Below are 19,941 nucleotides of genomic sequence, written 5' to 3'. Positions count from 1 at the left end.
CTTCCTCCCCCAATCTCAGCGGGTCATTTCCTTTGCGGTGCTCTGACCCTAACTCAGAAATCCCTTTGGCTTACCTACGTCCCCACGTGTTCAAGCGTTGCGCTTGTCTGGCTCAAAGCCCCTAGAGTCCTGAGAACGGGGTCCTGCGTGGTGCTGCTCAATGAGCAGAGGGAAGAGACCCAGCCCCTGACAGAGGGCGCCGGGGTCGTGGCGAGAGGTGGCGCTGATCCCACCCTCTCGCTTGCAGGACTCCTCGTTGCCGCCCAAGTCCTAGAGATTCCAAAGCCCGTTGACACTGCGCGCTGGAGAGCGGGCAGTGGCCACTCCGCGGCGCGGCGCGGCGCGTCGGAAGGGCCCCAGCTCTCCAGGAGCTCCCCGCAGCGCGCAGCCCGGCCCCGCCCCCGCAGCAGGCCCGCCTCCGGGCCGGCCCCGCCCCCGCAGCAGGCCCGCCTCCGGGCCGGCCCCGCCCCCGCAATGCCGCTTTACGGCGGAGGCCGCGCCATGCCGTGGGCGGCCGTAAAGCGCCCCCAGGCGGCACCGCCCCCGCCGGGCTCCGCGCTGGCCGCCCGCCCGCTCGAACAATGGCTGGCGGTACGCCCCGCGTCCACTACCTGGCGGGCTTCAGCTGCCCGCTGGGCGGCCTGGCGGCGGGAAAACCCCGCGTGCTGTGCCACGAGGCGGACGTCTTTCTGTCCACCGGGAGCGAGTTCGTCTACGTGTACGACCAGGAGGGCGGGCTGCTGACCGTGAGCGCCGGGCCGCGGGCGGGCGGGCGGGCGGGCGGCGGGCGGGGCTCGGGTCCGCTCAGCAGCGAGACCCCGCCAGGCGTGCTCCTGGCCTGACCACACTCCCCTGGCGTCCAGGCGGTGTACCGGTTCCCGGACCAGGTATGGCACCTGCAGCTGCTGGCCCCTCGCAGGGCGCTCTACGTCCTGTGCGCCCGGAGGGGCATCTACTGCCTGTCGCTGGACACCCCCAGCAGGTGAGGGGTGGGCGTGGCCCTGTGCGTCCCTATCCGCCGTGGGGCCACCGTGGCCTGCACGGTATCTACTTGTTCACACATTCCCCTGTGATCTGCACGGACTTTACTCCTGGATGGGTCCAGAGGGACGGCCCACCATCGCTGCGCTGGAGACGGAGGGCTGTGCGGGGCGTGCAGCCCCTCACACCCAGCACCTGTGCTGCCGTGTTCTCCAGGAGCTCCTGCTGGCAGGGAGTCCTTAGCTAGTGGGTCCAGGAGGCACCTCCGCAGCCGGCCAGCAGGCCTGCTGTTGGTCTGGTGGCTCTGGCCCGGACCCTGAGAAGCAGGTGTGCTGGCTGCTGCTGTGTGAGGTAGCAAGGCAGCTTGTGCAGCCATCTGAACTGTCAAATGTGTCCTGAGCCGTCCCTGGGAGTTGGGAGGTTGAGTGGCCAATGGCCTGTTGAAGGGCTGACAGTCATCACTGTGGAGACCCTTCGACACTCCCTGTGGAGACCCCTGCCCAGCCTGTTCCCAGGCGGGTTTTCGTGAACAGTCTGCCCTGTCCATCCTGACTGGTCCCATTGTTCCCGGAAGGTCTGTGAGCCAGGCCAACAAGGACAGTGAAGAGGATGAGCTCCCTTACCCTGTGATGCCCGTGGACCCGGATGCCTGCGTCCTCCCCGATGCCACACTCTGTGCATTCACTGTGCTGGACGACATGCTTGTTGCCCTGGCGCAGGGCCCCACCCAGTGGAAGATGCAGCTGTTTGAGCACCCCTGTTTAGGGGAAGACCCCCAGCCTGGGGGCCAGATCGGTGAGGTGGAGTTGTCCACCTATACCCCCGAAATTGGTATCCCAGGAAAGCCCACAGCCCCCCACTTCCTGCCAGTGCTGTGCTGTATGTCACTGCCAGGCTCCAGAGCACCACATGGTCACCCCCAGGCCTGTGGGGGCTTCACACTGGAGGGGGCCCTCTTTGGGCTACTCTTTGGAGCTGATGCCACCCTCTTGGAGTCGCCTGTGATCCTCTGTGGTCTTCCTGATGGCCAGCTCTGCTGTGTGGCCCTGAGGGCCTTGGTCACCTCTAGGTCAGCCCCTGGTGACCCCAAGGCCCTTGTCAGGATCCTCCATCACCTAGAGGAGCCTGTTGTCTTCATTGGGGCTTTGAAGACAGAGCCACAGACTGAGGAGGCTGTGGAGAGTGAGCTGTCCAGTATGGAGGTCCACTCTGACTGCCTCGTAGCCCTTGGTCACCATGGCAGGACTCTGGCCATTAAGGCCAGCTTTGACAAGTCAGGGAATCTGGTGCCAGAGCTTCAAGAGTACTTCCTCCCGGGGCCAGTGCTCTGTGCTGCCTGTGGTGGGGGTGGCCGCATATACCACAGTACCCCCTCGGACCTCCGCGTGGTGGATTTGGCTCAAGGAAGCATCCCCTTGGACCCTCAGCAGCCCAACAGAGCCCCTGGAAGCCTGCCGCCCACACTGTGCCCAACCAGCTTGAGTGTCTGCAGTGTCCTGACTGTCTCTGTGTCACCCAGGGCACCTGCAGGTATGAGTGGCTGTTCAGATGTGGAGACCAAAGCTGTCAGGGGCTCCCTCTTGGCACTCTCCTGACGGGTTGGCCTGTCCTCTTCTGTTTTCTCATCGGCCACAGCCTGCTGGCATGGTTCCAAGGAGCAGCATGTGTACCTCCTTCCGGGACTTGAGCAGGCCACTGCTTTGCCTGGATGGACTGTCATCCCTCACTAGAGTGGCTGCTCAGAGCATGTGGCAGTGTAAGAGCACCTGTGGCGGGTCTCAGAGCAGGTCATGCCTGCATGCGTCTTCTGAGGGCAGGGACACACTTTCAAGCCTGCATGTGCTTACGGGCTGCTCCAGCGAAGGCAGGGCTGAGCTAGGGAGTGTTTTAGCTGTGTGTGCCCAGGGTTGGCCAGAGCTGTGTTGGGGCAGGCCAGCCTCAGCAGAGGCAGCCTTTGTCTCCTGTGGTGGCCCTGGCTGTCTGGAAGCCCCATGAGGATGGAGAGGAGGGGGACCTGGCCTCCATGGAGCACTTGTATTTGAGAAGCTCAGAACAGCCTTGCTCTTTATGGCCTGTTGAGGGCAGACTGTGCCCAGAAGACATGGCCACACACAGCGTCCTCCTGTAGCCCTCTTTTTTTTCTATTCACATCTAACAGAACCAGGTGCTGCCACGGTGCCACCTCTGTGTTGGGCTGATAGTCCATCTCAGGGAGGCCTGTCAAATGTGTCAAAGACCCATGGGCAGCATCTCCCTCCTTGGGACAGTGCCTTGGCACTCTGCCAGTGCTTGTCTTGGCACCTGGGACAAACACTTCTGAATGTCCTCGCAGCTGCCAACCACTGAGCAGCCCTATTTGTGTCCATTGTCAGGTGAGACTGAGCTCCTGGCTCTGTCTGCCAAAGGGCGCCTAATGAGCTGCAGCCTGAGCCCCAAGAGTCCTGGTCCCACCAGAATGACTTCAGCAAGTGCAGACCGGAAAATCAAGGAACTGCTCTCCGGCATCGGCGATGTGTCTGAGAGGTGAGCAGTGATCTCCGGCTCAGTAGAGCTGGCGTTGCATCCTGAGCAGAATGTCCTTGACTGGCTGTGGTCTGTGCGGACCACTGTGGATCCCAGAAGAGAGATCTAGAGGTTCACACGAGACCCTTCTTCTCAGGTAGGGCCCTGCTCCTTGGCCCCGCTCCTTTTCCCCGCTAGGGGGCACAGGAGACCCCACCACTTCCTTAGCCCACAGACTCCCCTTCTCAGAGGACTCTGCCTTCCTGCTCTTAGCAAAGGCCACCATTACTGCCGGCCCAGGGGATGTAGGAGAGTACACTCCAGGTCCATCAGGCTCCTCTTGTCCTCCCCTGGGTCCTCTGGTCCTAGAGCATATCCCATAGGCTCCAGGTCCCTGTGCCCTCCATTCCTCCCTGCCCCTGTCACTGTGGAGCCCTGGAAAGGAGACAGGCTGATTAGGAACATCTGGGGCAGCTGAGGACAGTGCCAGGTAACCCCCATCTGTAGTCGTGACCCTGAGTGTCTGATGTGGGAGGAAACTTCTTCGAACCAGGGGCTGGCCCAGCCCCACAGAGCACTGCCCGGCCCCTGACCTGCTCCATCATGTGCCTTGCCTCCTGTGGCCGAGAGGAGAGGGGGGCAGCTTCCAAGGGGTCTTGGTGTGGGCGGGACGAGGCGAGATGCTCTCCAGGCCTCACTCCTTAGGCTTGGCTCACACCCTCGCTCTGCCAGCTGTGGAAGCAGGTTCTGGTCCCTCCCCCTCAGAAGTCCAGGGGCTTGGCTCCCTGTGGTCTCCTCCCTTCCCTGAGCACCACATCTGCCCTTTGCAGAGTGTCCTTTCTGAAGAAGGCAGTTGATCAACGGAACAAGGCCCTGACAAGCCTCAATGAGGCCATGAACGTGAGCTGTGCCCTACTGTCCAGCCGGGAGGGCCCCCGGCCTATCTCATGTACCACCACCACCTCCTGGAGCCACCTGCCCCTGCAGGATGTGCTGACAGCCACCTGCCTGCTACAGAACAGCGGTGACTTCAGCCTGGACCGGGGCTGGACCTTGTGCATTCAGGTGCTCACCAGTTCCTCTGCCCTTGACCTGGACGCAGCTGGCTCAGCTGTCACCTACACCATCCCTGTAGACAGGCTTGGCCCTGGCAGTCAGCGGGAGGTGACACTGCCCCTGGGCCCTACTGAGAGCGGTGTGCTTGACCTACCTGTGACCGTGTCCTGCGCACTCTTCTACAGCCTCAGGGAGGTGGTGGGCGGGGCCTTGGCCCCCTCAGACCCCCTGGAGGACCCCTTTCTGGAGGAGCATGCCCTCGACCTCCTTCCTGAGCAGGAGGGCATCTGCCTGCCTCTGAGCAGGCTTACAGTGGACATGCTGCGGTGCCTGCGCTTTCCTGGCCTGGCCTCACCCCACACACAGGCGCCCTGCCTGCTCAGCCCGGCCCGCGACCCTGTGGACACTTTCCTGGAAGCCTGCTGTGGGCCTAGCAGTGAGCCAACTGGCCCTGCCTCCCTGCGGGCCAAGTACTTGCCCCCATCGGTGGCCTCCATCAAGGTGTCAGCTGAGCTGCTCAGGACTGCCCTGGAGGATGCTCACTCAGGTTGGTGGCACCAACTGGCTTCACCTTGGCCTCGGGGCCTCTCCCCGTCCCCCCACGCTGCACCCCATAGCTGGCCTGTTCCGCCCGCGCTGCCGCCGCATTTCTCTGTTAAATTGGGCTTCTTGAACCCTGCCTGTGGAAGCCCGGCCTGAACAGAGAGTCGGAGGCATCGCCAGGGAAATGTTGCATGGCAAGCACCCAGAGACCAGCCAGCCCAGCCCCCAAGCCCATGGCCCAGCCCCCAAGCCCATGGCCCAGCTTGGCAGGACTGTCTGGGCCCTGCGTCTGCTTTGCGTTGCCACCAGGTGTGTGAACCCTTCACTGTGTGGTGCTGGATCCTCTGTCAGGATGGTGCCCTGTGTCACTGCTGCCACTCTGCTGCTGGTGGGGGGCTGGCAGCCTCTGGGGCTGGCCTGCACAGGGAGGGAGTGGCAGCCACCCTCACTGGATGCATCCCTGCAGCAGAGCTGCCTGCTCTCAGGGCCACACCTGGGCACTGGCTGGCTTCCTCCACGGTGGAGTTTGACTCAGTCAGCTGCACCACTTTGCCACCACCCCTTGGAAAGCTGCTTCTTAGGGAGCTATCCTGGCTCTCTGCTTGGGGTGAGCTGCAGAAAACTGGGACACTTAGATGGCACTGAGAAGGGGACATTGCAGGAAGCCACCCAGGTGTTAGCAGGGCCCACCTGAGCTCCTGATGGTGCTTCTGCCCTCCAGGTGTCCCCCTTTGCAGTGCCACCTTGCAGTGGCTGCTTGCTGAGAATGCTGCTGTAGACATCGTGAAGGCCCGGGCACTGTCTTCTGTCCAGGGGGTGGCCCCCAATGGCACTGACATCCACCTCATCATCCGTGAGGCAAGCAGGGGGTCAGTTCGCCTGCCCGTGGGGAATCGGCCTGACTGCCAGCGACTCTCAGAAGGGGGTCCCTGGACCAGTGGTGCTGGGAAATTCAAGAGGAATCGGACTCCTGATGCCCCTAGGAGAAGCTGAGCCCCAGACCACAAGAGGATGCCCAGCGCCTCTCTCTCACACCCTGCTCCCCACCTGCTGGACTCACTTCCAGCAGACCCTCTGGTGCTACTTGCCACTGTCAGACGCTGTTACTGAGTAGTTTGGGGTGCCCTTAGAATCAAATCGATCCATTCCCCCAGACATTGCCTCCTTGCTGCCCACTACTCAGCCCCTTCAGGCCAAGGCTGGACCGGCATCTAGGTCAGAGCATCCCTGCAACCTGAGGCTGGGGTCAGGCAATATCTCTGTCCCGTGGAAGGGTGCTCACAGCCCTGTGGAGGAGCCTGCAGTGACCCAGGCTCCAGGTCTTGCCCCATATCTGTGTCTGGAGAGCCGGTTCCTGAAGGGCACTTGGTGGTGGCAAAGAATCCACACCTGATCCTGCTGTCAGAGGTGGGCTGTGGCACCCAGTGTGGGTGTGGGAATGTGGCCTGCTCTACAGTGGACTTTCAAGAGCATGGGCATGGCCCAGATGTACAGGGCCTGGGCACAGCTCCACAGTGAAGTGGTTTCCACAGTCTGGATCTTGAGGGTCTTCCTGGACGTGTTCTTCTCAGACAACCAAGTATCTTGCTATCAGTTCTTGGCTGACCCCAGGACAGGGCCCTTCTGACCCTACCCCTACCCACCTTCAGGGTGTAGAGTGGTGCCCAGGCAGGGAGTTGGGGCCGCCCAGGCAGGGAGTTGGGGCCGCCCAGGACCTCCCTTGCTGGCAGCTTGGGAGGCTGTGTTAGCCTGAGCCCTCCAGGGCAGCACAGGGGCTGCCAGCAAGACCTGTCTGTGTTGCAGGTGGCTGTGACTGACCTGTGCCCAGCAGGGCCCATCCAGGCTGTGGAGATCCAAGTGGAGAGCTCCTCCCTGGCAGACATGTGCAGAGCACATCACGCCATTGTTGGGCGCATGCAGGTACAATGGGTGGTGTGGGCTGGGGAGGGAGGCTCTGAGGGCTGCAGGTGGGCTGTGGAGACTGGCTGAGGTACCACGGCTGCAGGCCCTGGGGTCTGTGACCACCACTGCCTCTGCTGGCAGACACAGTGCTGTAGAGACATGTGAGTGAGCGCTTCCTCGCAGACAGGCCACTTTGCTGTGCCATCAGCCCCATGTCACCCCAAATCCAAAGCCCACCTGCACCGTGCGTGCAGGGCTGCTAGGGCATCCTGAGGCTGCCTGTCTTCCCCTGTTCACAGGGCTGCTTGGACTGGCACACTGTGGGCATGGCTCCCAGGATAAGGCATCTGCCCGTGCCCGGGAGAGCGAGCAGCCTTAAGGGTTTGCTGGGCAGAAGCACATGCTCTGGTGCTGTGCCCAGGCTGCTCACGCCAACAGCTTCCAGGTCTGAGAAGCTCCCATGTTCCCATTGAGTCTAACCAGTGCCCAGAGCAGGGTGGCCTCAGTCCAGAGCCTGTGCCCCTGTCCTCCTATCCCCGCTCTGTTCAGCCTTGGTCCTTGCAGCAGAGACTGCAGTGTCCTCAGTGAGCCCGACCTGAAGGGGGTTCTCACTCTGGCCTCTGCGGGCCTCTCGGGAACCTGTCACCCGACCTGCTACCTGATGGCAGCTGGGACCCAGTGTGCCAAGATGCACGATGAGCCAGGCAGGAGGCACCAGGCAGGAGGCATTATCTGCCCTCAGAGCTCCGAAGGTCAGCCCTGGTGATCTCAGCATGCAGCTCCAGTGGCCAGTGCTGTGCCATGACCCCAAAGCCCACCCCATGCAGCAGGCCGTGTTGCAGGCACAGCGTCTGCTTCAGTGCTGGAGTCAGTCCTGACACCATGACCAGGAAGAGTGGCCTCTAGGCAGTGCTGCCACCGTCAGAGAAGGCACTGCCCAGTGTTGATCTGGCCCCTAAGAACGTTGTCACCACCTCCAAACTTCCCCATCAAGGACAGTCATTGGGGTTAGAGCCACCCCGATGAGTTTGTCTTGGTCATGTGAAAGGTCCCCATCTCAAAACTCACATTCAGAGGTACTGGGGTTAGGACTTCCACGTGTGAATCTGGGGAGCCACGTGCTTTCCCTGGGTGGGACTTCAGTGTTGTGGTGGCAGTGTGCCAGCCTCCACATCCATAGGTCAGAGCTCTCAGGACTCCGCCCAGAGGGACAGCTCCCACTGCAGGCCAGCACTGCCTGGGGTGCTCCCTCCCTGGTGGAGGCCCTACCATGGGCCTCACTCCACCCCTGGAGAGGGCAGCAGGGGCCCCGCTGTCTAGGTCACTCAGGCCTGTAGCAAGCTGGGCTCCTTCAGAAAGCGGGAGCTGGCGACCAGCCCCTCAGCCTGCTGAGTGAAAGGGCAGCTGGGTCAAGTTGGGCCCTGGCCGAGGTGCAGCAGCGGCAGGCTCCACAGTCTGTCTGGTTCAGGGACAGAGCCGGCGGAGGGGGACCCTGGGTCTGAGCACAGCAGAGCTCTTTAGGGATGAGTGGAGAGGAAGGACCAAGTCGAAATTTATTGTCAGTAACTGATCACCAGGTGGGGCCCACGTGCCGCTGCTCTGAGAGGAGAGTCCCAGCAAACGGCAGGTGGGAAACAAAGAGTCCGGGAAGAGCCCACATAGGTGGTCAGAGTCAGAAGAGCAGGAGACTGTGCTGGAGGGCCTGGGGGCAGCCAGAGGAGGGCTCACCCTTCTCTGATGGTCACGAGGGCCTGCTGGTGCAGACACCTTCCTCAGGACAGACAGTGGGCACCACCCGCCACATCCCCACTCCCACTGTCTCCCCCAGGCAATGGTCAGGGAGCAGGCTGCCCAGAGCTCCAGCCCACCCGACCTCCGCATGCAGTATCTTCGCCAGATCCATGCTAATCATGAGGTGAGCACCTGTGCAGGGCTGTCCCACCAACCTGGGCATCAAAGAGTGACCCTGGCAGGGCCCCTGTGCACACAGATGCTCAGCAGTTGCCCAGCCTGGTGGGGCTGGCCTCATCCTCAAGTGTAGGCTTGGCCCTGGGCTGGGCAGCGTGGTGGGGTCACGCCTCTCTCCTGCCTGCCTCGCTCCACCTGTTTCCCTAGCCACGCCTGCCTGGCTGTGCTGTGTTCTTGGACCACCCACCACCTCCCAGGGAGGGGTCCCAGGGAGAGGCAGAGGGCCTGAGCCATGCTGCTTGCCCCTAGGCACTGCTGCGGGAGGTGCAGGCCCTGCGTGACCGTCTGTGCACGGAGGATGAAGCCAGCTCCTGCGCCACAGCGCAGAGGCTCCTGCAGGTGTACAAGCAGCTGCGCAGCCCCAGCCTCGTCCTGCTGTGACCAGGTGGGCCCAGGCCTCCACCCCACTGCCTTCAGCCCTCTCCAGCAGCCGAAAGACCCTTGGTGGTTGCTCAGAGAAAGACTTAGAATACCATGGGTGACTGTCCCAGCCCTGCATATGACCTGGCCAAAGGCACCAGAAAGTGGAGGAAGTCGGTGGGAGGCAGTCCAGGGGAGCCCGAACCCCTGGCCTCCACCAGCTCACTCCTTCCCTTTCTCCCAACAGCTGCTGGCCACACTCTGCCACACTGCTGGGCACTTTCCACCCCAAGCACTGAGGCTCCCCTGGCAGCATCCTGTCTACTGAAGTTCTGGACCCCCAAGCGGCAGTCCATGAGGGACACAGGGCTTCTGGGCTTGGGACTTGGGTGGGTTCATGACTTGTTGCTGCTATTCCCCCCCCACACCCCGGGAGCACCAGCTGCCCCTCTGGTGCCACCAGGTGGGAGGGTACTCCTGCAACCAAAGCACAGAGATGTGGGGCTCCTGCGGGTGCCAGTGGCTCCTTGCCACTCTGATGAAGGGCTTTCAGAGTGGCCCGTGGCCAGGATGCTCAACAGTGAGGTACCGTGCCTGAGCTGCACTGTGTGCCGCTTTTAGGGTCACGTGGGGCCAGGGGCTGCAACCCAGCATCCCCATCCCCATCCCCATCCCCACCTCTTCGTTCAGCTGGGCAGTGCCCAGCCGCTGGTGCTGTTTTTGCTCTGGGGTGGGGTGGCTGTGTGTCTAGACGTCTGTGGAGCGAGCCACTCCTGCTGGGAGCACTGTCGGTGATGTGCACAGCAGGTGCTGTGAGGTGCTTTGCTGACAAGTGACCCTTTGTGTTGAGCTCAGCTTTGTTGGCTGGTTTTTTTACCCCCTCCCCACCCTCCAACAAGCACGCACCCCCAGCTCTGCTGGACTCCTGCCAGAGCTGCTTTCTCCGTGGCCCTGGGGCTGGTAGGAGGCCCCTGAACTGGGGGACTCTCCAAGGAAGGGCACCCTCTGCAGCACCCAGGAGCCCTCAACCAGGCTGCTCAACTGAGGGTCTGCTCTGTGGTGCCTCTGGGTGGGCCAAGAGGGGTCCACAGGAGGGAGGCTGAGGTTGGAGGGGCCTGCCTGTATGAGAGCCCGGAGTCTCCACCAGATCTGGCTCTGGTAACAAGCTGGGGTGTGTAGGGAGAGCCACCTGCTCCAGGGCTGATGAGGGCTGGCCTTCTAGGGGGCTCTGGCCTGGCCTGCCCAGGCTTATCTGCAGCTGTCCCAACAGGACAGGCAGAAGCCTCTGGCTCCAACCCTGGTCCAGTGCTCTTGTCCATGTCTTGCAAGGATGAAGAGGCCAGTCCAGCCCCCAGGATGTGCAGGGCCTGTGTTCACCTGCCTTGGAGAAGGGTGACGTGACCTAGGCTGTGCTGGCTTCTGTCTGTCCGTCTTGATACCTCCCAGGCCTCCTTGGCCATCGCAGGCTGTGGGGATCCCAGAGCTGACAGGTCTGGACTGCCTGCCAGGCTCACTTCCCCAGACCCCACCACCATCCCCCACCACCCCCCCACCACCCCCCCGGTCTCAGGAGCCAGAGCAGATGTCCCAAGAGACCACTGTCTCAGAGCAGTGATACCGTCCAGCCTTGGCAGCCTCAGCTGGGCATAACACACAGACCCAGAATGAGACGCCCGGCCAAGGGGGTTTGGTGTGCCATCCTTGTAGAGCCAGGGCAATGCCCCGCACCGCTCTGCAGGCTGAGGCCACCTCCCCGTCAGGCTGCCCTGCAGGGGTGTTCTTCAGGAGGAGTTCCCTGAGGCATCAGTGCTGTTTAGTTATGTGGAGAGGACAGTGGGACCAAAGCCACATGGTTCCAGGCTGGCTGACAGTGGGGGACAGCACAGACCATGGGGCACATGGAGTCTACCTGCTCTCCTGGCCACTCAGCTTCCCTCTGTCTGGCCCTGCCAGGGTTAACTGATCTGCCCAACACTTGCCCCAGGGATAGTCCCTCTAGACCTGGACAAGGGCAGACCCTTGTTCCTGGAACCGGGCAGATCCTGGTCCTCGACTACTCCCCTAGGACTCTGCTTGGTTCCTTTCTCTGGCCTGCATGTCCTCACTTCCCAGAGCCTGTGACCCCGCTCCCAGGGGACCCTCTCCTCAGTCCAGACTCCTACCCCTCGTTGGGCATCACCTGTCCTTGGGCAGTGGACTCATTGGAGGACACTCCAGGCCCCAGAGAAGGGCAGGGACTCCCCAGGTCAGCTGCAGAGGTTTGGGGTGTGTCTCCTGAAGGAGGATCTGTGTGCCTAGACATGGAGGCACCTGGGGCAGGTGCGGAAACCAGAGGAGGCCCAGGGTGGCGGCTGTCCAGGTCATGGGGCTCTCTCTGGATTCCCAGCCATGGCCCTTTCCCTGAGATGGATGGGGGAGAGAAGGGTGAGTGGCCCCCTGCAGGAAGTTGTCCCTGGACAGAGGATGCAGGGAGGGACTGCAGCGGGCCAGGGACAAAAACGCCAGTGCTCAGCAACTTGGGCCAGCGACCCTGCCCCGCAACCCTTCTGACCCCCCAGGGGGCACCCGGAGCTCACAGCAGTTGTCAGACAGGCGGCTTAGAACACGCGCCCGCTGATCCTCAGTACTCCCAGAGCGCGACCGCGGAGGGCACGTCGGCGTCTGCGCGGAGCAGCCCCGAGGCGCCGCCGCGCAGGTACTTGCCGCTGCGCGCACGAATGGCCAGGCGGCCGCGCTCGCGGAACTCGAAGAGAAAGTCCTCGGCGCTCTCGCCGTCGCTGCACACGCTGCCGTGGCTGCCGGTGTACCAGAACCCGCCGCGGCCTGGGGCGGGGACGGGGCGTCGGCGTGGTCCACCCCCCACGCGCCCCCCGTGCCTGTGCGCCCGCGACCCCGGTGTGTGCCCCACTCACTCCTGCGCACCTCGGATCTGATAGGCGCCGTCGCTGAAGCTCAGGTGGAAGACGTCGTAGACAGAGCGGTTGGTGTCCAACTGGTTGGAGCCTCGGCGGTGGCAGACGAAGCCGTCCAGGCCGCGCAGCACCAGGATGGGCCGGTTGATGAGCTTGAGGATGAACTCCTCGCCCTCGCCTGCAGGAGAGGGCGCTGTGGAGCTGCCCTCCCAGCCCCTTCCCTGTCCAGGCACAGTCCTGCCCAGATCTGCCATTGGGGCGTGGGGAAGCCATGTCCACTGTGTCCTCCAGGCGTGGACACTTGCCTTGGCAAGGTGCCTAATGCCGTGGAATCTAGGAGTCTCCAATTGTGCAAGGAGTCGAGGAGGTTCCCAGGGTTCCCAAAGGTGCGATGGAGAAAACCAGACCCTCTGGGAGCTAACTGTCCCCTGGTGAATTACCCAGATTAGGATGACTTGCCCTGGCAGCAGCAGCTCCCCTGAGACAGGGGAGAGGGCCTGTGTGCAGGCACCGGCCTGGGTGGAGAGCCTGCCCCCAGCACCTAGGAGGCAGGGATGCTCACCCACAAAGTCACTGATGGCTGCCAACTGCCCGTTCTTCTTCATGCACACATAGCGCCCATTGCTGGCTTTGAGTGCCACCCGCCGGCCACGCCACTCCACCTCAAACATGGTACTGGCAGAACTGAAGGGAACAGGGCAAGGTCCCCTCAGTGGCAAGAAATGGGGGTGCAGGCCTCCCCTTCTTCCTCAGGTTCCAGGGCCCTCCACTGACACCACCACTAAGAGCTGCCCCATCCAGAAGGCGTTCTTCCCTGACTGGGCTCCAACAGTGGTCCTCAGGGTTGAGGTAGCAATGATGGTTGGTGCAGTGTGGTGGAGGTGATGGTGGTGGCAGCCATGGTGGTGACCTTAGTGGAGGTGACGGTGTGATGGGGATGGGGGACACTCACACTTGTGTGGCTGTGGCCTGAATGCCCCCATGGGTGACCAAGGTCCAGTAGCCTCCAGTGCTGGAATAGAAGGTACACTTCTTTGTGTCCTGATCAATTTGCATCAAGAAGGTCTCGTGGTCTAGCTCTTCATCCTGATTGGCTGAGACGTTGACCCCTAGAGGGAGGAGATGGGGAAGTCCCTCACAACTCTCCTGGGGGGCAGGGGCTGAAGAGGCATGCTGGGGCACCCCCAAAGCCAGAGAGTCTCATCTAGAACCTCTGGATTTGGGAAGATCTGGAAAGCTCCTGCCAGGACCATGAGGCCCGGGCTGCTCCCCCACAGGGCCCCTAGCTCTTGCCTAGGAAGAGAGTCCTTCCGTGCCGGCAAATCTCCCACTCCGCTAATCAGCGGGTAATCTGCTTGCTCCCGCTCTCTTGACCCAGGACTTACGCCAGCTTCTATTTATAGCTCATTTCTAAGCTGCCAGGTGGGCACAGCAGGGTTTTTGCCCTACCCCATGTATGGACCCAGATCACTTCCAGTGCCGAGGGACCAGGAAAACCCCCATACGCACATATGCTTGGTCTCCCAGGTGCCCTAGAGGTCAAGGCTGCCCAGGGCTCTGCTGGGGTTCCCAGAGAGGGTGGAAGGGGCCACTCTCTGGGCTGGCAACAGCCCAGGCCCGGAGCCTCCCCGGGATCTGCCCACCCATGGCATCTCCAGCTCCCTCCCGAATACTGCATCCCAGTTTCCATGGCGACTGGGCACTCAGTGGTATGACAGGCTGCAGACCCCACGAGGCCCAGGGGTTCCAGTGTGGGCAGCTGGGGAATGGGAGGAGTAGTGGACAGAGCCCTACCTAGTCCGGCCCCTGGGAGGAAGGGCATCAAACAGCAACCCCTAGGGTAGAGCCTGGGTCTGCTCCCTTCACTGGTGTCCAGAGGCCACCCCTGGGCCAGGTGCTACTCACACTCAGGTCACAGCTCTGGTGCAGAGAAGCAACTGGAAGGGGCCTAGCATCTTTGCCACCGTCCCCACCACCACCAGCTCCCTCATCCCAGCCACAGATACTGAACTGAATGGGCAGCACCTCTGTCCCTGAGCTTCTCCTGGCCTGGGACTGGCTGTGAGCCAAACATGGCCCTTGTCCTCACATGCCTGGGCTTGGTGAGCAGAGGACGAGGATATCTAGTGAGAGGTAGGAGCCACTGTGGGAGACGGTGACAACTGGCCTCCCTGCGGGGACTGCGAAAGAAGCCAGGTCAAAGGACTGGCCAGGCAGATCGAGTGGCCCTCTGCGGCTGTCTCCCAGGCCAGGAGTCCCACGTCATGCCACGCACCACATTTAGGCAGGATGCTGTCCGACATCTTTCGGGACACACAGTCACCTGCTTCTAGGAAGCTGACCTCACAGTGGGAGGGACACAGAGTCCAGGTTGGTATGGGGGATGTTGTCTTAACCCTACTCGGGGGATTGGTTGAGCCAAGCAGTGTTCAGTCCTGACCAATGATTGTAAATGGGGTATCTGCTAGGATTTAGGGGAGATATTTTACTCCTAAGAAAACAAGAAGGGCCAGTGATGCTTTTTTCTCTGGATTTTGTCTTGTCTGGATGTGAGGCCTGGAGTTGCAGCAGCTATTTTGTGAACATAAAGTCAGCATTGAGTCAGGAGAGTGGTTCGACAAGGAGGTGAGAACCAAGGCCCTCGGTGGTACCACAGAACTGACCATGGTGCCCTTCCAGGAGCTGCACCTTCCCTGAGGCCTCTGGACTCCACTTACACGTGACAAGTCACGTCTTTCTGACACCAGGCAGTCTGGTCTTCCTGCCGTGCTACCCACCAGCACTGCCATACCAGTGAGGGCAGACAGACTGGCTGGCAGGCTGATGGAGGGGGGAGGGGAGATCCTCAGAAGAGAGAAGAGCACACTGGGTGCTCTCACACCCCTCCAGGGCGAGGAGACAGCCCAGGGATCTGCCTGGCCATGGCCCCACTCTGCCGCCACTCCAGGACATCAACCGACAGGAGATGGGGCAGGGCTCACGACTGCCCTGCCTGGAAGTCGAGGCACCCGCTCCCCAGGCCTCTCCTTCCCCGCAGCCTGCTTCCTCCCACCACCGGCTGCCCAAGTCCATCTCTGCGGGCCAGGCCAGGTAGCCTCAGCCTTACTGCAAGGTACCTACCTCCCATTCCCAAGGTGCGAGGGAAGCAGGTGGTGGTCCTTGGTAGGGGATCCCCTCAAACTGCAGTCAGATCCAGGTGGTGAAGAGACTAACATGACCCACGTGGCCACCATCACTAAACCTCCTCCACCACCATCACCATCACCTCCACCACCAAACCATCACCTCCACCATCACCACCACCACACCATCACCTCCACCACCACACCATCACCTCCACCACCATCACCTCCACCACCACCACCACCACCACCACACCATCACCTCCACCACCACACCATCACCTCCACCAACATCACCATCACCTCCACCACCACACCATCACCTCCACCAACATCACCATCACCTCCACCACCACCACCACCACACCATCACCTCCACCACCACACCATCACCTCCACCAACATCACCATCACCTCCACCACCACCACCACCACACCATCACCTTCACCACCACCACCACCACACCATCACCTCCACCACCACACCATCACCTCCACCACCACACCATCACCTCCACCACCACCACCACCACACCATCACCTTCACCACCACCACCACCACACCATCACCTCCACCACCACACCATCACCTCCACCACCATCACCTTCACCTCCACCACCACCACCACACCATCACCTTCACCACCACCACCACCACACCATCACCTCCACCACCATCACCATCACCTCCACCACCACCACCACCACACCATCACCTCCACCACCACACCATCACCTCCACCACCACCACCACCACACCATCACCTCCACCACCACACCATCACCTCCACCACCACCACCACCACACCATCACCTCCACCACCATCACCATCACCTCCACCACCATCACCATCACCATCACCTCCACCACCACACCATCACCTCCACCACCACCACCACCACACCATCACCTCCACCACCACACCATCACCTCCACCACCATCACCATCACCTTCACCACCACCACCACCACACCATCACCTCCACCACCACACCATCACCTCCACCGTCCCTCCAGCATCACAATTTTATCTGTACCTCCACCACCACCAACTCCACCTCCACCAACCCTCCATATGATTATCACCATCAACACCTCCACCTCTACTATCTCTCTACCATCACCTCCACATTCACCAAGCTTCCATATCTCCTCCACTATACCATCACCTCCACCACCATCACCACACCATCACCATCAACACCATACCATCACCTCCACCATCTCTCTAGCATCACAATTTCATCTGCACCTCCACCACCACCATCACCACCAATTCCACCTCCACCATCCCTCCATATGATTATCATCATCAACACCTCCACCTCTACTATCGCTCTACCATCACCTCCACATTCACCAAGCTTCCATATCTCCTCCACTATACCATCACCTCCACCACCACCACCACACCATCACCTTCACCATCACCATCACCATCACCATCACCATCACCATCACCATCACCATCACCACCATACCATCACCATCACCTCCACCACCACCACCACTCCATCACCTCCACCGTCCCTCCAGCATCACAATTTCTTCTGCACCTCCACCACCACCAACTCCACCTCCACCATCCCTCCATATGATTATCACCATCAACACCTCCACCTCTACTATCTCTCCACCATCACCTCCACATTCACCAAGCTTCCATATCTTCTCCACTATACCATCACCTCCACCACCACCACCACACCATCACCTTCACCATCACCATCACCATCACCATCACCACCATACCATCACCATCACCTCCACCACCACCACCACTCCATCACCTCCACCGTCCCTCCAGCATCACAATTTCTTCTGCACCTCCACCACCACCAACTCCACCTCCACCATCCCTCCATATGATTATCACCATCAACACCTCCACCTCTACTATCTCTCCACCATCACCTCCACATTCACCAAGCTTCCATATCTTCTCCACCATACTCACCTTCACCACCACACTGTCATTAACATCACTGCCACCCCCATACCATGCTATCAATATCAGCACCAGTGTTGTCACCCCCCATGAGCCTCTTTCACAAGCGTCACTCACAAGCACTTGGTGCCCAGCACCTCCGTTGACTCCACAGGACACCCCTCCGCCCGGCTCCCAGGTAACTCACATTGCTGATTAAGGCCTGCAAGCATCTGGGCCTTGATGAAGGACAGGCAGGCAGGAAGGACCATCACTGTGTGTTTACCCGGCCACATGCCAGGACCAGGCGCCTCTAATGACCACTGATGTTCTCACTGGCCTGAGGGCTCTGAGTGCAGCCCCAGCCCCCTGGGCATGGCTGACTTCTGCCATCTGGGCCAGGCAGCCAGTGCCCAAAGCCCTAAGGCAAGGCAGGTGCCCAGGGAGGCTGACATCCACAGGGTAGGGACTCCATGGGCACATGGTAGCTGCCCTTGCCTGGGGAGTGCTGGCCTGGAAGGACCTGAGTGGGTAGAAGCAGCTCTCCCCATCTCACCTCTTGTCCTGACCTCAGAGCCGCAGATCTGGGCATGCCCGGCCACTCGGGGGTGCGTGGAGCGGGAGCCCACGTTGGAGCAACGGCGATCGATGGCTGGCCCGGGCCAGGGCCTTGCTCTCAGCAGCATGGTACCATTCCGAGACCCTTAGCTTCCTCGCAGGAAGTGGGGACTGCTGTGTTCACCCCACAGGCTGCTAGGGGCTGTCACATGAGATAGGTGACCAGGGGCTGGGAAATGGGGGAGCCACTGGAGCGGAGATGGGCTGTCCCACCAAGGAGCCAGGCCTGGGGCACGGCAGTGTGCCCCTGTACCCACTAGCACTGAAGGTGACCAGAACCCCATTCCTGGGGCTGCCGAGGCTCCCCCTGGCCAGGCCTGCGGAGGTGCCGGCCCCTCTACACTGTGCTGTCTTCTTGCCCTGCCCTGGCCCCTCCCCAGTTTCCTTCAAAGTTCAGACAGTGGGATGATGGGCAGAAGGGGAGTGGCAGGGCCTCCGTGGCCTCCTGTCCACCCATCCTCACAGCCCCAGGCTGGGCACGGCCCACCCCCTGCCCACACCTCTCTAATCTTGGAGTCAGCAGCTGCCCGACTGCTAAGACAGTCTCCGGCTGCCCGGGATAAAGGGCTGCTTGTTAGCCTAGGCCCCCTGCCCCGCCATATGCCAGTGTCCACCAGTCACACAGGAGCCCATCAGACACACACTGGGCGGCCAGCCGCTGTGCCTACCTTGCCGCACAGAGACGTAGCGGTGGTTGGCGGCCACCAGCACCACCTGCGGGTGACTCTCCTCCAGGTCAAAGAGCTCATCCTTGCTGGGCCGCGTATTGCGTCCAGCCTTCAGAGTGCCAGCAGGCCCCGTGGGTGCCAGGTAGCGGCCATCACAGTCCTTGAAGGCCAGCTTGCCCGCCTTGAACTCCAGTGTGTAGCAGGCCTGGGCCTCGGGCTCCCTGACCAGGCGGCCGTCGCTGCGCAGGTAGCGGCTGTCGCTGGACTTGAGGCAGTACCGCCGGCTCTGGAAGATGAGGGTGAGCAGCGCCTCCACCCCCCAGGGCATGTCGCCGTCCGCTGCCATCTCGTCCTCCTGCGGGCACAGGTGCACATAGCGCCTACGGCTCACGCTCAGCAGGTGGGCCTGTGGGTGGATGGCCAGGTGCACAGTCCACAGCTCAGCCGTGGAGATGGTTGTGGCAAAGCAGGACAGCTGGTCCTCAGTGCCTCCGAAGAAGCGGCCATGTGGCTCTGACTGGAGCACCCAGCGCCCATCGGGCTGGGGCAACACCAGGAAGCGGCAGTCAGGGCCCGGCCGCTCTGCTCCACAGCCCACGCTGCCGTCCTCTTCTGCTGACAGGTAGCGGCCCAGGTGGCTGCTGCGGAACAGCACGGCCGGGCCCTGCCCCGGGTCGGGCTCCAGCACCCACATCTGCTTCCTCTTGAGGCTGGGTGCCGAGGCATTGACCTTGAAGCCAAAGCTCTCCGCTGTCAGGTAGCGGTCAGTATCATTGACCAGGCCAAACTGGATCTTGAGCACCTGGTGCAGGCCGTTGGTGGGCATCTTCCAGGCAGGCCAGGCCTTGCAGGCTGGGGAAGCTCCCTCTGAGTGCTCACAGGTCCTGGGGCCTCCCAGAGGCCCAGCTCTGCTCCACTGGCCTTTGGCCCCCAGGGCCTGCTGTCGTCATGGACCCCACTACCTGCTGCAGCACTGTCTGACCAGTGGCTCGGCCACCCAGGCAGCTCTTACGTGGCCAGTGGGTAGCAGAGGGCGGGTGGGGAGGACGGATCAGGAACGTGCCGGCTTAGTGGCGGTTCATTACCCCAGCCTGGACTGCAGCCTTTCCTGGCTGACACGGGGCTGGAGCAGTGCCCGGCAGGACTGGACACAGGCTCCCCCACCTTATCTTCTCCCACGGCTGCTAGGGCCCAAGTCCAGGGCCCTGTGCCCGTACCTCTTGGCCTCTCACCTTCCTGCTGCCACCTCAAGGCCCCTCGGACTCGCAGCGAGTGCTCCCAGCCGCGCAGCTCCTTCCCAAAGCAGAAAGGGCACCCGTGGAAGCCCACGGCACAGGCGCAACCCGATCGCAGCCCCCGCCGCAGGGCCACCAGATCCGCG

At 61.7% G+C, this 19,941-nt stretch overlaps 2 protein-coding genes across 4 annotated transcripts; one reads left to right on the top strand and one right to left on the bottom strand.

The window, feature by feature from the left end:
* The first annotated feature begins 528 nt into the window (after window positions 1–528).
* On the top strand, window positions 529–10,826 carry Faap100 (FA core complex associated protein 100). Of its 2 annotated transcripts, XM_026410740.2 has the most exons (10): window positions 529–746; window positions 864–982; window positions 1,556–2,511; window positions 3,354–3,504; window positions 4,314–5,086; window positions 5,804–5,940; window positions 6,886–7,002; window positions 8,813–8,899; window positions 9,202–9,337; window positions 9,560–10,826. In XM_026410740.2, the coding sequence occupies exons 1-9, from the start codon at window positions 582–584 to the stop codon at window positions 9,331–9,333; spliced, it is 2,637 nt and encodes an 878-aa protein (XP_026266525.1). In that variant the 5' UTR covers window positions 529–581; the 3' UTR covers window positions 9,334–9,337; window positions 9,560–10,826. The 2 variants fall into 2 exon arrangements, with proteins under 2 accessions (XP_026266525.1, XP_077656596.1); XM_077800470.1 differs by having other exon boundaries at window positions 9,202–10,826.
* On the bottom strand, window positions 8,564–19,505 carry Fscn2 (fascin actin-bundling protein 2, retinal). Of its 2 annotated transcripts, XM_077800471.1 has the most exons (6): window positions 18,561–19,505; window positions 13,177–13,333; window positions 12,787–12,908; window positions 12,235–12,402; window positions 11,889–12,135; window positions 8,564–8,735 (listed from the first exon to the last, which is right to left on the bottom strand). In XM_077800471.1, the coding sequence occupies exons 1-5, from the start codon at window positions 19,384–19,386 to the stop codon at window positions 11,933–11,935; spliced, it is 1,476 nt and encodes a 491-aa protein (XP_077656597.1). In that variant the 5' UTR covers window positions 19,387–19,505; the 3' UTR covers window positions 8,564–8,735; window positions 11,889–11,932. The 2 variants fall into 2 exon arrangements, with proteins under 2 accessions (XP_077656597.1, XP_026266526.1); XM_026410741.2 differs by lacking the exon at window positions 8,564–8,735 and having other exon boundaries at window positions 10,871–12,135.
* Window positions 19,506–19,941: the final 436 nt, after the last annotated feature.

The sequence above is a fragment of the Urocitellus parryii genome, chromosome 7, assembly GCF_045843805.1.
Source record: "Urocitellus parryii isolate mUroPar1 chromosome 7, mUroPar1.hap1, whole genome shotgun sequence".
NCBI classification, from domain to species: domain Eukaryota; kingdom Metazoa; phylum Chordata; class Mammalia; order Rodentia; family Sciuridae; genus Urocitellus; species Urocitellus parryii.
The sequence above is the reverse complement of the archived record's forward strand: the minus strand, read 5'-3'. Positions and strand labels throughout refer to the sequence as shown.

Excerpts from the sequence above, each read along its gene's own strand:
- Faap100 (XM_026410740.2), top strand. The coding sequence starts at position 582 with ATGGCTGGCGGTACGCCCCGCGTCCACTACCTGGCGGGCTTCAGCTGC. Across the intron at positions 5,087-5,803 it reads CCTGGAGGATGCTCACTCAG|GTGTCCCCCTTTGCAGTGCC; the intron begins GTTGGTGGCACC and ends TCTGCCCTCCAG. Across the intron at positions 8,900-9,201 it reads AGATCCATGCTAATCATGAG|GCACTGCTGCGGGAGGTGCA; the intron begins GTGAGCACCTGT and ends GCTTGCCCCTAG.
- Fscn2 (XM_077800471.1), bottom strand. The coding sequence starts at position 19,386 with ATGCCCACCAACGGCCTGCACCAGGTGCTCAAGATCCAGTTTGGCCTG. Across the intron at positions 12,909-13,176 it reads CAGGCCACAGCCACACAAGT|TTCTGCCAGTACCATGTTTG; the intron begins GTGAGTGTCCCC and ends TGTTCCCTTCAG. Across the intron at positions 12,136-12,234 it reads CGGCGCCTATCAGATCCGAG|GCCGCGGCGGGTTCTGGTAC; the intron begins GTGCGCAGGAGT and ends TCCCCGCCCCAG.